This window comes from Sardina pilchardus, chromosome 14 (assembly GCF_963854185.1).
Source record: "Sardina pilchardus chromosome 14, fSarPil1.1, whole genome shotgun sequence".
NCBI classification, from domain to species: Eukaryota; Metazoa; Chordata; class Actinopteri; order Clupeiformes; family Clupeidae; genus Sardina; species Sardina pilchardus.
In genome coordinates, this window is record NC_085007.1 from 4,771,804 (window position 1) to 4,786,803 (window position 15,000).

General features: G+C 44.5%; 2 protein-coding genes across 5 annotated transcripts in view; both read right to left on the minus strand.

Annotated features, from left to right (window-relative positions):
* The window catches only part of gpat4 (glycerol-3-phosphate acyltransferase 4), a 25,755-nt gene extending 19,433 nt beyond the window's left edge, over positions 1 to 6,322 (minus strand). For 3 of the 4 annotated variants that reach the window (XM_062554799.1, XM_062554798.1, XM_062554796.1), the window contains exons 1-3: positions 6,118 to 6,322; positions 4,708 to 5,193; positions 354 to 423 (exon numbers count right to left, since the gene is read on the minus strand). In XM_062554799.1, the coding sequence (XP_062410783.1) occupies positions 354 to 423; positions 4,708 to 4,875 (238 nt within the window). In that variant the 5' untranslated portion in view covers positions 4,876 to 5,193; positions 6,118 to 6,322. The remainder of the gene's footprint in view (positions 1 to 353; positions 424 to 4,707; positions 5,194 to 6,117) is intronic. The other variant, XM_062554797.1, reaches the window with a different exon arrangement.
* Positions 6,323 to 7,636: 1,314 nt separating this feature from the next.
* Positions 7,637 to 15,000, minus strand: part of cabp1b (calcium binding protein 1b) — a 47,806-nt gene continuing 40,442 nt past the window's right edge. The window contains exons 3-7 of the mRNA XM_062553966.1: positions 13,483 to 13,626; positions 11,819 to 11,928; positions 11,052 to 11,126; positions 10,530 to 10,602; positions 7,637 to 9,326 (exon numbers count right to left, since the gene is read on the minus strand). Coding sequence (XP_062409950.1) covers positions 9,301 to 9,326; positions 10,530 to 10,602; positions 11,052 to 11,126; positions 11,819 to 11,928; positions 13,483 to 13,626 — 428 coding nt within the window. The 3' untranslated portion in view covers positions 7,637 to 9,300. The remainder of the gene's footprint in view (positions 9,327 to 10,529; positions 10,603 to 11,051; positions 11,127 to 11,818; positions 11,929 to 13,482; positions 13,627 to 15,000) is intronic.

Here is a 15,000-nt window from a genome sequence, read left to right on the forward strand (position 1 = left end):
AGCTCTTTTAATGGCACCAGGCAAAGAGTGCAAATTTGAATCAGCTGGCTACGAGAACAAAAGAAAACAAAAAAACAAACAAAACAAATAAAACTAAATGTGTCACAGAGCTTTCACTTCATGAATCTGGAATTAATAAAGCAGGCGAATTTCCCAGAATCTCCGTCTGCTGGCCCATTGTGTGTTGCTGAGTGTGTGTGTGTGTGTGCTCACTAGTGCTTTCTTGTGTGTGTGAGAATGAATACTGACCTGTTGCGTGTTTGTGTGAGTTTTGCTGCATAGTTGTGGATCTGTGCGTGTGTATTTGTGCATGTGTGTGTGTGTGTGTGTGCTTAGGAGTGAGTGGGACTCACCATTGCTGTAGGGTTTGTAGAGTTCCTGGTTCTTCTCTCTGGCTCTCCTCTCCATACGCAGAGTGGCCCACTGAGGACACAACAAACACACACACACACACACACACACACAATTATTTTACGCTCTGACCACAAAATCACACACAACACACACACACACACACGTAAGGGATAATCAACGACGCGCCGTGCGTTTATAGGAAAATAATGCACGTTCGAAGTGGTAATAAGGACCCGACGCCGCAGGCGGAGGGGACTTTACACTTCGATAAGTGCATTATTTTCCTATAAACGCACAGGGCGCGGAGTTGATTATCCCGCTTATACCACTGCTACTATCATTTTCATTTATATTGCCGCTGTCTTAGATACAACGTTGCTGTTTTTACCGTTACATTCACATTGGCGAATTGATATTCAAGTGTAATAAGCCCAAAAAAACGAACTACTTCATAGCCGTGCGGTATATAGAAAAATAATGCACGTTCCAAATAGCGCATCACAATAGGAAATTTGACCAAGCAGTGGTATAAACACAATTAATTTACACTAAGACCGCAAAACACACACAACTAATTTACATTCTGGCCACAAAACACACTGGCACTTAGGAGGTAATACACACTGAAAAAAACACACTGTCAGAATTCACTCACTCACACACTCATTGCAACATAAAACAAATAGTCTTCAGACACACAGACTCTCTCTCTCTCTCTCGGCTGAAGCTTATTGGTGTACTTAAGCCAACACAATCCACTCCCCCTACTACATCTGAGTTTCTGTGCAGCCCATTAGGGAGGACTAACTCCCTTACTGTCAGGAGGATTTGTAGGTGTCAACTGGCCAGATGTGATGCTTACTCAAACCCTGTCTGCATAAAATGCCAGAGTGGGTGTGTTTGATGTGTGTGTGTGTGTGATGTGTGTATGGCGTGTGTGTGTGTGTGTGTGTGTGTGTGTGTGTGTGTGTGTGTGTGTGTGTGTGTGCACTGTGCACAAAACGGCAGGGTCAATGGCACTAGTGTGTGTGTGTGCGTGTGTGTGTGTGTGTGTGTGTGTGTGTGATGTATGAGTGTGTGTGAGTGATGTGTGTGCCTGCACAAAACAGCAGGGTCAACGGCATCACAGTGAGTGTGATTTAACGGCATCAACATGAGAGGACGTACAGTATGATGAAGCTCCAGGGCCGATGATCCGACCTCTAGAAGAGTTCACAACCAGAGGAAACAGATATCATTTTCTGCCTGATCTCAGAATGAAGCCCATTGCAAATAGATTTACAAGCACACGCACACACACTCTCTCTCTCTCTCTCTCTCTCACTCTCTCTCACACACACACACACACACACACACACACACACACACACACACACACACACACACACACACACACACACACACACACACACACACACACACACACACACACACACACACACACACACACACACACACACACACACACACACACACACACACACACACACACTCTCTATAAATAGATGTGCTGCTAATTTAGAAGTCTGGCTTCTGAATATCTTTCTGGTCCATACACGCTTAGCTTTGATGAGGTCTGGTACCCATTCATGGAGCAGCTAAATGGAGATGTGCTGAAATTATTTTGCTGCTGCGCTTATTGCCGACACTGTGGCATGAGTGTCCTTGATATGAGTGTTTGTGTGTGTGTGTGTGTGTGTGTGTGTTTGAGTAAATGTGTGTGTGTGTGTGTGTGTGTGTGTGTTGAGTGAGTGTGTGTTTTTGTATGCATGAGTCTGTCTGTGTTGTCTGTGTGTGTGCGTGTTTGTGAGAGTATGCATGTGCCTGTGAGTGTGTGTGTTTGTGTGAGTACGCATATGCCTGTCTGTGTGGAGATACTGGCCTACTGGTAGTTTTTAGCCTGAATGGGCAGCTGGCCTCAACGCTCACAGTAACAGAGACTGCCTGTCTGTGCCCATCGCCCATCACACACACACCAGTGTTTCCCATACATTGACTTATTTGTGGCGGCCCACCACAATATCAACACTGACCACCACACAATGATTTTATGTTGTACTACTTAAACTAGATGAACTAAATTCATTGTAAGCTATGCACACCTTTGTGCAGCCCATCTATTCCTCAACAAACATGCATGCACGTTTAAAGAATACATTTTTAAAAATCCAGCAAGGATTGTTGTTGTTGACGACTGGCTAAATCGCAATTAAATCCAGTTAGCATCATAAGTACTTTGCGAAAATTTGAAACAAATTTGCGCACAAACACACTACCTCCACAAATAGAATTCAATTATGTGGGAAACACTGCACACACACACACACACACACACACACACACACACACACACACACACACACACACACACACACACACACACACACACACACACACACACACACACACACACACACACACACACACACACACACACACACACACACACACACACACACACACACACACACACACACAATGATCGAATGAGAGACATAGGCTGGTAAAGCATGCAGCCAAGTCATACAAGAGACACAAACAGGGATCAAGATCAGCCACTGATCTTATCGATTCATCCTGTGGCTTTGGTCTTGCACAACCGGGCTGAATCAAGTTGTGCGATGCGTTCAGTAGAATTGGATGAAACAAATGCTGCTCTGACATGTTGTTCCTGTATTGTAGCACAGAACGTATTTGACCAATGCTTGCTGAATGCCTTGAAAGGAAGACTTGCAACCCTTTCACTGTGCAGCATCACGATATAGCAACCAGCTCAACATGAGGCCTGTGATGTACGGTCATATAACTGTGATATGATTACGCTAGACTTCTTGCCAAAAAGAACAGGACAAGTGTATTGCACGTTGTCCTCCTCCTCCTCCTCCTCCTCCTCCTCCTCCTCCTCCTTTGTGAAATGTGAGTGTTGGATGTGTGCCCGGGTCTCATTTCAGCAAGACGGCCTTAATGGACCAGAGGCAGGCACAGCACAACAGCAGCAGAGGCCGGCGAAGCCTTTAATAGAAACAGAAAGGACTGGAGGAGTCGGACGGCCACTCAGGGGCTCGCTCGCTCGCTCACGCGTTCTCTCCTCTGTGTGTCCGTCTCCTTCTCGCTCCGCTGCTTTCATCGTGCGCTTTTTATAGCTCTGGGCAAGCGAGGGGTGCACGTGTGTGTGTGGTGTGTGTGAGTGTGTGTGTGCAAGAGAGAGAGAGAGAGAGAGAGGGGGGAGCAAACTGCTGAGCTGGCATGGATGCCTCTAGGTGGAGAACGACAGGGAGGAAGAGAGAGACGAAAGGTCTAATCCAACAGTCTCAGCAGACACAATAACAGTGAGGCCCACATAGTGTCAGGGGGATGGCACGGAGGCCTGTGCAATCACACATAAGTGTGTCTATTGGGAGGGCTCCTGTTGTTGCTGTTTTCGTATTGCTAGAGTCAAGCAGTGCCATAGACAAGGTCACTCAAACATAAATGTCTGTCTTGATTGCTGCAGGCCTAGGTCACTCATACATAAATGTCTGTCTTGATTGCTGGAGGCCAAGGTCACTCATACATAAATGTCTGTCTTGATCGCCTTATGTTTTGAATAACACCACAGGCTACATGGCCACACACGTTTATACAGAGAGGGTGCTATTGGACGCTCACATGTAGAAGCGGTTTTAAAGGTCACACACACACACACACACACTCACGCACAGACAGTATAAAATTAGTGACAGTTCACTGAATCTCTCTCTCACTCACTCACTCACTCACTCACTCACTCACTCATTCACAATACTGTATGGCATAATTTTGCTACAAATCAAGTGAAATATTTCAAATATTTCAAACCTTTTCAAACATTTTCTTTGTTTTAATCTTGATCATTCTAATATTGATGATTACTGCTTATAGCTCAAGGAAATCAAAAATCCAGTATCTCAAAATATTAGAATAAAGAGTATAATAGATTAAAAAAAATAATTTAAAAAAAAAATGCACCCGAGAAGAGCTCTTACCAGCTAATTGAGCCAAAACAAACAGAGCGACCAAAAGAGGAACGGGAACTGTGTGAACTGTGATGGATTATCTACAGTTCACTCTCAGCAGAGCAGGGCTTTTAGGAGAGAACTTCATCAGCAGCTTGTGTAAACAACCAAGCAAATGTGTTGCATATCACTGTGTGTGTGTGTGTGTGTGTGTGTGTGTGTGCGTGCGTGCGTCATTCTCTTTGTGTAAATACATAACTCAAGTACTAAGCACAGCCTACATTTCTATGATGAGGCCCGTCTATTGACACACACAAAAAAAACATGCATACAGTTCAAACAGAGACACATGTACACACACTCACACACACACACTTACTTCAAACAGCTTGACCAGGGCCTTCATGTAGAGGCGTCGTATGCCAAAGGACACCCCAAAGATGGCGGGCACGATGATGAAGACGAGGAGGAGTGTGACCCAGACGGTGAAGGAGATGCCCAGCAGCATACAAATCAGACTGTCGAAGGGCACCAGGTAGGAGGCCATCTTGACGGCAGGTTCAAGGCAGATTCACACACACCTGACGGCAGGAGAGATGCTGACGGTCAGGGAGATGATGAAGAGGATGAGGAAGATGGGGGGCTGATTGGTCGTCCACCCGTACCTTTAAAAGCTCCTTGGCCTCTGATGCCAACGCTGAGACTCAGCCCTCATGAGTGGGCACCAAGCCTGGTGCTATGATCAGGACCGGAGGAGAGGGCGTCCAAGTCCAATCGAAATTCTATAAAGAAGCCTTCTTCAGATGGCCAGCAATACGACAACCCAGTTCCTACCCCTACTTTATCATCATTGGGATTCTCAGGCCTGTTATGGAAAGAGAAAGAGAGAGGGGTATGGGTTTAAAGTGCAGAAGACTGACAAGCCTACCTTGATAAGCATGGGGAAACTGTTTGAGCAATGGCATTATTATGTTCTGCAGAAAAGAACATGGTGTCCACTGTCCACTATCAATGGAAATGTATCAACAACAATACCCTGGACACTGCCAAGCAATGCTCAAAACGTTTCCTTTCATATTAGCATCAGCTCTAACCAGCATGTTAACTTTACATGTTAGCAAAGCAGCAGGCTGCTGGAAGCTACTGTTGGCACTGTGTCCAAGTCGTCAACACTTAAAACTGAATCATTGTGATAAGAGTCCTGATTAGGTCATATCAAAACAATGTTACCTGGCTCCTACGTCCTGGTGGTCTGTATGAATAACGTGTAATGACGTCGTTGTTATGACCAATATATGCGTTTACAACATACTGAATGTAACATTTAGATCTAAGTTATTGTTATCCTTGATATCCAAAGCTTTACGGTAACGTTAGTTGGCAAAATGAGCTTAGCTGGCCGTATGCCGGGCACATGGTGTAACAATAACATTGGCGTAATGCTACTGATTTTTTGGCTAACTTTCAAGGAAATGGTAGCTGACATCTGGTTTTGCCGCTCAAAGTCAGTACATCATCCATCAAACATCAAAATGTTCACCATCTAGTGATGGCATTACTTCTAACAAATGTGTTGTAGTGAAGTGCTAACTTTAACGGTGTTTGAAAGCAAAATTAACCCATTGCCTAAGCTAAGCTAAGTGTTAGCTGGCTAGCTACCCAAAATGGCATATATTTTCATTCATATGCTTGCTATGGAGCTGGCTATGGAGGCTAGCATAGCGTGTAATACAACAATTGCCAATTCGTATGCCAAAAAACAGCATTTGGTAAATACAACGGTACTTACCAACACGTATAGCCTGGAGAACATTAGTCTGAGAGTTCGTGAAATGAAAAGCCATACAGAGCTACATATTTTTTGTGTATGATAGGTATCTAACTAAGGCAGTCGTATGCAATAACCGTATGCTGGTTTTGGCGGAGAGAGCCATTCGCCACATCTCCGAAGGTTGCAAACGCAGTCGTGAGACTTGGGACAGCAGAAGAGACAGCGGTAGCGGTATCAAAGATGGCCTATGGATGCTTAGGATGAAAATAGCGTCATCCCCAGACAGAAAAAGAAAACTTAGTCCAAAGATAGTCACGTACATGGACAAATGCAAAGTGAATAGATAAAAGGAGGAAGTTGTTAACGTTGTCTAGCAGATTCACCAGCCATATCTTTTAAATCCTGACAGGTTTTATAACTTAATTGATGTCATAAACCTAGCCTACAAGCCTTAATAGCCTCTGACTATTATTCTGCATAACTTGCGCTTCAGTTCAGATGAGCAATTGGATCTCTCTACAGTAGCCTATAGCCTAGGCCAACAATACCAATTTGATAGCCTTGTAGTTTTCCACATAGCCTACCATAAAAAAAAAAAAAAAATACTGGCCTATCCTTTGTCTTGTTTGTTATGGAAAAATATTTATTGAAAGGTAGCCTCTTCACAAGACTGCTTTCATTGAGCATGGGCCCTGATCCCATGCATTATCCCATAAAAGGGCTTGTTAATATTTTACATCTCACATATAATATGTTTCGACATACTGTCCCCCTGTATGTGTAAGTGTAAGACCATTGTCTACCAGCTGAAGGTGCTCCTGTTCCATGCTGTGGTGAGGCAGAAGCACACAGATTCATGTTCATGCAACACTTGAACACTTTCTGTTCTGTTTGACGATGTTGACACAGTGAGGCAGTGAGGTTCTCACCAGCACTTGTCTGTGCTTGCTCAGATAGGGCTGCCTGCGGGTGTTGGTCCTGATCCATTGTCCACACTTGACCCGAGGCCTAGGCTATCCTGTTTCTTCACTTAAACCAGTAGAGGGGTGCACCCCCGACACCCCACAAACATTAGCCTGCATCACCCAAGGGTCTTATGCTTGAGTGTGCATGTCTTATGCAGTGTGCATAGAGAGACATGCCTTGTCTTGGCAGAGAAGATGTCTAACAAGCACCCGTTACACAGATAGTGTTTTACAGACTTGTTGTTATTGTTGGCACGGTAATGGCATTCACATCAAGTCCTAGGACTATAAGAAGTGAAGGGAGTAATTATGTCCCACAGATTATTTTTTATAAAAGACTGTGCTATAGTTTATAGATCCCCATATTCTCCTGAATGTATTAAATGGTTTGATATTTCATTCATTTTCAACATTGTCTTGCATTGTGGATTACAATCACAATATTTTGTGATTGGTTGCCAAAGGTAGGTATGTTAGATGGGGATTGGCTGTGTTATGGTCCATTAAATCCCTGAGTGTATTGTTCTCCTTCAACAGAAATAAACACACAGATCACAGATCAGTATCTCTCCAACGGACTCTTTAATCAAATCTATTATATTGCTACAAAGATAGCTGTTTTTGGCATGCATAGAATCTAAACATATTAACTTTAATTCAGACAAAAGATTGAAAATAGGCAATCACATATTCAACACCCATAAAAGCAAGCACACACAAGAAGACCAACTTCTACACACACACACACACACGCACACACACACACACACACACACACACACACACACACACACGCACGCACGCACGTACGTACGCACGCACACACACACACACATGCACACACATACATTTACAGAAAGTTTGTCTTTATTCAGTTTACATATCACATACACATACAAACATACACACACACACACACACACACACACACACACACACACACACACACACACACAGTATAACATGGTCATGGAACAGAATGACACTTGATATTTCATCACAGTAGTAGTTCTTACTCCCCTTTGGAATCAAACATGTATTTTTGCATGATTTCCTGGTTGCGCACGGCACACAGCTCCCAATTACTGTACAGCACTTCTTCAGCAGGCATAGAGTCAGTCAGTGAATAACACAGCACCCAGGACATGAAATATGACAGATGACGAGATGAGTCGAGTCCCGCCATGGCTCTCTACGTTAGCTACATCGTTAAAGATAACACGGATACTCATGCAGGAGATGGTCAGAATAAGGAGGACGACGAGCAGACGAGGTCCGCACACTCCACAGAGAACACAGCGGACCTCACAGACGTGGATATGTTCATATAGGTTTCATGCCAGTGGACGCATGTGTGCGCTCAAATGAAAACACAAAATAAATTAGTTATAGAGAAGTGCAGTAGTGCAAATGTTCTTAGCGTTTATAGAGAAGATTCTCCAGCATTTCAGATGATATTTAATATCACAAGTTCTGATATGAGACCTTATCAGTGTCCAGTTACCATTACAGCATGTAATATTGGACAGCTCTCCAGAGGGACAGAAAAAAACAGCACACCCCCTCGGTCCAATTTCCCTTTTTATCCTCCCCCTCCTTCTCCCCCTTCCTCTCAATACATCTCTCTCACACACACATACACAAATAAACATTTTCGCCAGTACATAAATAGATATTACCTCACTATTGCATTTCTGCTAATTATATCTTTTTGTAATATATCCAAATGGAATATATTAAGAAGGAATGATAATTGGCCAACAATTCGCCAAAAATATCGGTAAATCTTTGTTGCAAAAGAGTCAGGAAATGGCAGTGAGAGTGTTCCATCCTGTGGCTGAGTCAGGAGCCGACGAGCAGTCGGTAGACGTTGCGTTGGGGAGTTTGGGTGGTGGCGTGGGGATTCATGACACAAGCATCCCTTGTGTGGTGGAAGTCGAGCGGCGTGCTCTGAGGTTGTGAGACAGCCACTGTGTTCCCTGTCACTGTGCTGCTCGCAGAGCCTCTTTGAGCAGGTGGTAGTTGCGTCGGGAGGGAAAGGATGCTGTCATATTAGGAGATGATGACTCCCACCTCCTCAGTTTAGACTGGCGGGATCAACAGTCGTTTGGTTCAGAAGGCTCACGGCTTCTCCCTCTTAATACGCCTCCCTTTTCCTTGCATCTTAGGACAGAGGTCCTGGTTTCGTGGGGTGGGGGTGAGGGGGGGTGGGGATAGCATTTTCTTGGTCTATCCCTTAACGAGACATCATTCGCACAAACTCTGAGGGCGTGAAATGCACATAAAAAACATTAACATACAAACAGCATAGAAAAACATATTTCAAGATATTGTTTAAACTGTTGTTGAAAATCGTGATCTGCAAATGTGAAAATGAATCTTGAGACACAACGTTTCACTCACACGTGCAAACATAAATGTTCCAAACATAGAGATGAAAGCCACTGTGAGTACAAACTAACTATGTGAAGACGAGCAAAACACAGCGAATCCATTTCCTCTGAAATGATCTCATCACATCCTGACACTCATAAAGCCTGAACATCACAGTTTAATTGCCTTTGGAAATGAGCAACAGTATCGCCCCGTGATTGAGCGAGCGAGCGAGCAAGTGGCGGGCTATATTTAGCCTGAGCCAGCACACACACACACACACACACACACACACACACACACACACACACACACACACACTGCTCCACCGCTGCTGCTGAGGCTGAGGCTGCTGTGGAGTTTGAGCGGAGGAAAGGGGGGCCAATCCTAATCATCGTGGCAGAATCTGCCATTGTGCTCTGTAGGAACAGCCACCCGAGCTATTTCTGTCTCGCTGCCTGCCTGCCTGCCTGCCTCATTTCTGTGGGTAATCTTTATGAGGTGCCATAATCCTGCGCTCGGCAGATAATCTGACGGACAGTTCGGTGGCACACACACACACACGCGCACACACACACACACACACACACACACACACACACACACACACACACACACACACACACACACTCTCACACACACACACACACACACACACACACACACACACACACACACACACACACACACACACACACACACACACACACACTCTGCCACCGTCACTGCTTTCTCTCTCGTGCTCCGTCTCACTCTCTTTTCTCATTCTCTTTCTCTCTCTCTCTCTCTCTCTCTCTCTGTCTCTCTCTTCCTTTCTCATTCTCTCTCTCTCTCTCTCTGTCTCTCTCTCTCACTCAGGGAACTTCAAAGTAAATCACTCAGTTCCTAGCAAGCTAAGTAGACTTATAAGTAGGTCGCTTCACTCAAGGAATCAAAATGGATTCCGAGAACAAGAACAAAAAGTACAAAAGTACAAGAACAAGAAACCTTTCTGACATGAATTTGAAAACGGGAGAACACACACACAGCCTACACACAGTCAAATACACCCAGAGGAGGTGCTAATTGGGGTCAGCTCAAGAGAAAGGTCACCTTCGAAGTCAACATGTCCGTCTCCATTGAGGTCAATGTCGCGCAGGATGTCTTCTAGATCCCTGTGGCCAACCTGAAGCAAAGAGCGACACTTAGTTTTATATTTTCTCCCACACTTCTTGATTTTTATTCCCATGCCAGATTACAACACAGTGACAACCATTCCAGTCAACCCGTATGTTGCTGCAAGAGCACAGAGGGAATTCGGTCCGTGTTTCAATCTTTCAATCTTTCACCAGAATCACAGGCTTTGTACACATGTCTGGCCAATACAGCAGATGTTGGATAGTCAAAAGGAAACTGAGTCTGTTTCAGTTTAGGCACACAGTGGCTCATTTCCCAGCATACAAATACACATATATTCACACACACACACACACACACACACACACACACACACACACACACACACACACACACACACACACACACACACACACACACACACACACACACACACACACACACACACACACACACACACACACACACACACACACACACACACACACACACACACACCTGTTGGCCCAGTAGTTTCTTCATGGCCTCTCTCAGCTCCGCTGTGCTGATCTGGCCGTCACCGTTTGTGTCAAACTGAAAATGATGAAAGGCAGGAAACAGCAACAGGGCAAAAAGACAAAAGACATTATCGGTTATAATAGGCTTCACAAAGACATTATCAGTTAAAATAGACGTCACAAAGATATTATCAGTTAAAATAGACTTCACAAAGACATTTTCAGCTGTAATAGGCTCCCCAAAGACATTATCAGTTGTAATAGGCTTCACAAAGACTTACTTTTCCCCCTCATTTGGTATTTTCCATGATTGGTCCAAATAGCTTAGGAGTAAATAACTCAAATCTCCCCACAGAAAATGTTTCACCGGGTCACAGCATTTGTCTTGTTTCAACTGAAGTGCAGTATGCTCCTCTGTGGACGTTGCTGCATTGCATTGATGACGTAATTCTCATCATGCACCATGTATATGGGACACATACACACACAGGACTATACCAGGCCTATTAGACTCTAAACACACACACACACACACACACACACACACACACACACACATACACACGCAGGACTATACCAGGCCTATTAGACTAGGTGGTGGGTTGGGTAAATAACAAGTTGTAGTAGGCCTACATCAGATCCATCAGTAGGGAAGGGGAGGAGGGGGATAATAACAATAACTCTTACTCGCTTTCCTCCTACTTCTCTCTTTCTCTCTCTCTCTTCCTGTCGCCCCATGCATCCCTTGCTTCTCTCTCTCTTCCTCACCTCTTTGAAGGCGTCCCTCAGTTCTTTGATGCCGATCATGTCTGCCGTCTCTGCCAGCAGCTTTGGTCCCATCAGCTCCACAAAGTCCTCAAAGTCCACATGGCCGCCCACTACACAGGAACACAACACAACAATGCAGCACAGCTCTAGAACACGACACAACAATGCAGCACAGCTCTAGATACAACGAACAATGCTGCACAGCTCTAGAACACAACACAACGATGCAGCACAGCTCTAGAACACAACTCAACAGTGCAGCGCAGCTCTAGAATAATACACAACAATGCAGCACAGCTCTAGATTACAACAATGCAGCACAGCTCTAGCACACAACACAACAATGCAGCACAGCTCACAGAGACTCCACAAACACATAGACACAACACAACAGTGCAGCACAGATACAGGACTGTACCAGGCCTATTTGACCTATTAGGGGAGGAAGGGGACACAACACAACAATGCAGCACAGCTCACAGAGACTACAGAAACACATACACACAACACAACAATGCGCTACAGCTCTGGACAGAGACTCCACAAACACACACTCAGGTGGACACAGAGGGGTAGATGTAGAACGGTTTTGTGCTGTTTCGCAACGTGCACGTAAAAGATTACAAGGTGCGTACAAACAGGCCACACTGCGGTGAAGACGCAGACTGCCTGTCGCGGGAGCTGAGAATTTCCAATTGAGCTTTTCCATCTCATGCATGCATGCATTCATAGGAGTATCAGGTGAAAGTGGGAGTTTCGTGTAAAAAGATGGGAGGAGATGTGTAAAATACACCTAATTATGTATTGCCCTACTAAAACTGCTCATGAAACGCTCATCTATTTTGTGCCTAAATATTTCTGCCTTGTAAAAGCAATGCGGTTTGCTTTTAAATGCATCTATAAGAGAACCTTTCAAAGACAACTGAATTGCTAATTAGACTACCAGTTTTGCATCCTTATATCAAATGCAACCTTTCCTTGACCTTTCGAATGTCTTACTTTCACTTTCATGCCATCCACTTAAACTTTCCTTAATATTTGACCAATCTTCCATAGTTTACGTGCACAATTAGGCCTAGTTTGAGTAGAACTGCTCTTCATTATCTTCCTGCTTGTTGACATCATGCATTGTATTATTTCATGATCGCTAAACGTTTGATTCCTTTTAATGTTGTCATCAGTGCACTTCATTCAACTGCGCTTCTGATTGAAGTGTTGTTCAGATGTTAACCTTGGTTAACTGCGGCATAGGGGGTGGTGAAAGGCACAGTTTACCCAAGTTTGATAAATTCGATGCTAAGTGTGAGAACGTGGGCTTTCTGTGAGTTGGCCATGGCACTGATAACGTTGCGTTCACAAATTTATGTACATCTGGCCCTGAGAGTATTGTGTGTGTGTGTGTGTGTGTGTGTGTGTGTGTGTGTGTGTGTGTGTGTGTGTGTGTGTGTGTGTGTGTGTGTGTGTGTGCAAGTGCATGTGTTCTTGTGCACACAAACACACACACACACACACACAAACACACACACACACACACTCATGTACAAATAGACAGACAGACAGACATGCACACACACACACACACACACACACACACATGCACACACACACACTCATGGACAGATAGACACACACACACACACACACACACACACACACACACTCACGGTTCATGTTGATCTGCTGGCTCAGCTCGATGAGCTCCATCTCTGTGGGCATGTAGCCCATGGTCCTCATGCAGTTGCCCAGGTCCTTGCAGCCGATGAAGCCGTCCTTGTCCTTGTCAAACTCTTTAAACGCCTCACGCAGCTCTGCCAGTGGAGAGAGATGAGGTCAAAGGTCACCACCAGGCTAGTCACGCAAGACAGACACTCTGCTAATGGGTCATCTTACTTCCATCCATCCATATGGATAAAACTGAACAGCTAAAAAGAACGCTAAAACTGAAGGGAAGACAAACAAGGCACTATTAGATTACAGGGTCGAAGTAAGTATGAGAGAGAAAATATAATATAATATATTTTAGAAAAGACTAAATCTGGCTCATGCCTACGATCACTCTAGTTGTCCTAGTGGTCTTCATGCTTGAGTGCACTGCTGAAGTAAAGGAATCTAATTTCCTGCATTCGTTCCTCGGCTGTGTTTCAGTTCAGTCGCCAAAACGGCGAGCTTTGTTAAAGGCTGATGTAACGCTGTGTGGCAGCCGCTTCAAACAATCGGCCTAATGATTTCATGCTGTCTGAGACCACACTTTAACCCCAGTCCCCAGTTGGAACGTTCATACACACCCACAGAAAATGCTTTCACAATAATTATGAGACCTAAACAATGTGATTCACAAAGAAACACGTCGAGCTTTCTCGAGCTTTATTAGCAGCCTGCAGTCTTTATAGCCCCAAAGAACAGCTTGAAGGGTTAGGGGCAAAGCAAGGGATAAACACTGAGAGAAGTGTGTGCGTGCGTGCGTGCGTGCGTGCGTGCGTGCGTGCGTGCGTGCGTGCGTGCGTGTGTGTGAGTGTGTGTGTGTGTGCGTGCGTGTGTGCGTGCGTGCATGCGTGTGTGTCTGCATCTGAACTCAGATCATTGAAACCACATTTTTTATATTCTTATGTGTCCTTATTGTTTACAGTCAGAATCAGGATTATGGTTTGATATAATAATTCAACTATGTTAGCCATTTCTTTGTAATGTGTTGTGTATCAACTGTATTTATTTCATGCAAGTGTATCTTTATGTACTGTGCAATTGGGAGAAATAAGATGTTTTTACAGTGTGACAGTGTGCTGCATTGGTGCATCCTCTAGCCTGCGTCAGCAGCGTGTGTGTGTGTGTGTTTGTGTGTGTGTGTGTGAGTGAGTGGGTGCATCCTCTGGCCTGCGTCAGTAGGTATCTGCTCTGGATGGCCAGGTCAAGCTATGATTCATTGTGTTCCACATAACCTGGGATGACCAGTGCCATCTCCCCTCCACCTGCAGGGACACTGAGACCCCGACTATTTGCTTGTCTTTTTAGAGCAGCTGGTAGATCTTTATGAGAAGTCATGCTGTCTCTTCCCTGGTGTTAACCACTGTAAATAAAGACTATTGGGTAACACTTTACTTGACGGGTTCATTCATAACACATTCATAACAGCTGTCATGAACTGCAAATGAAGCATTCATGACTGATTCATGAAACATTACTCA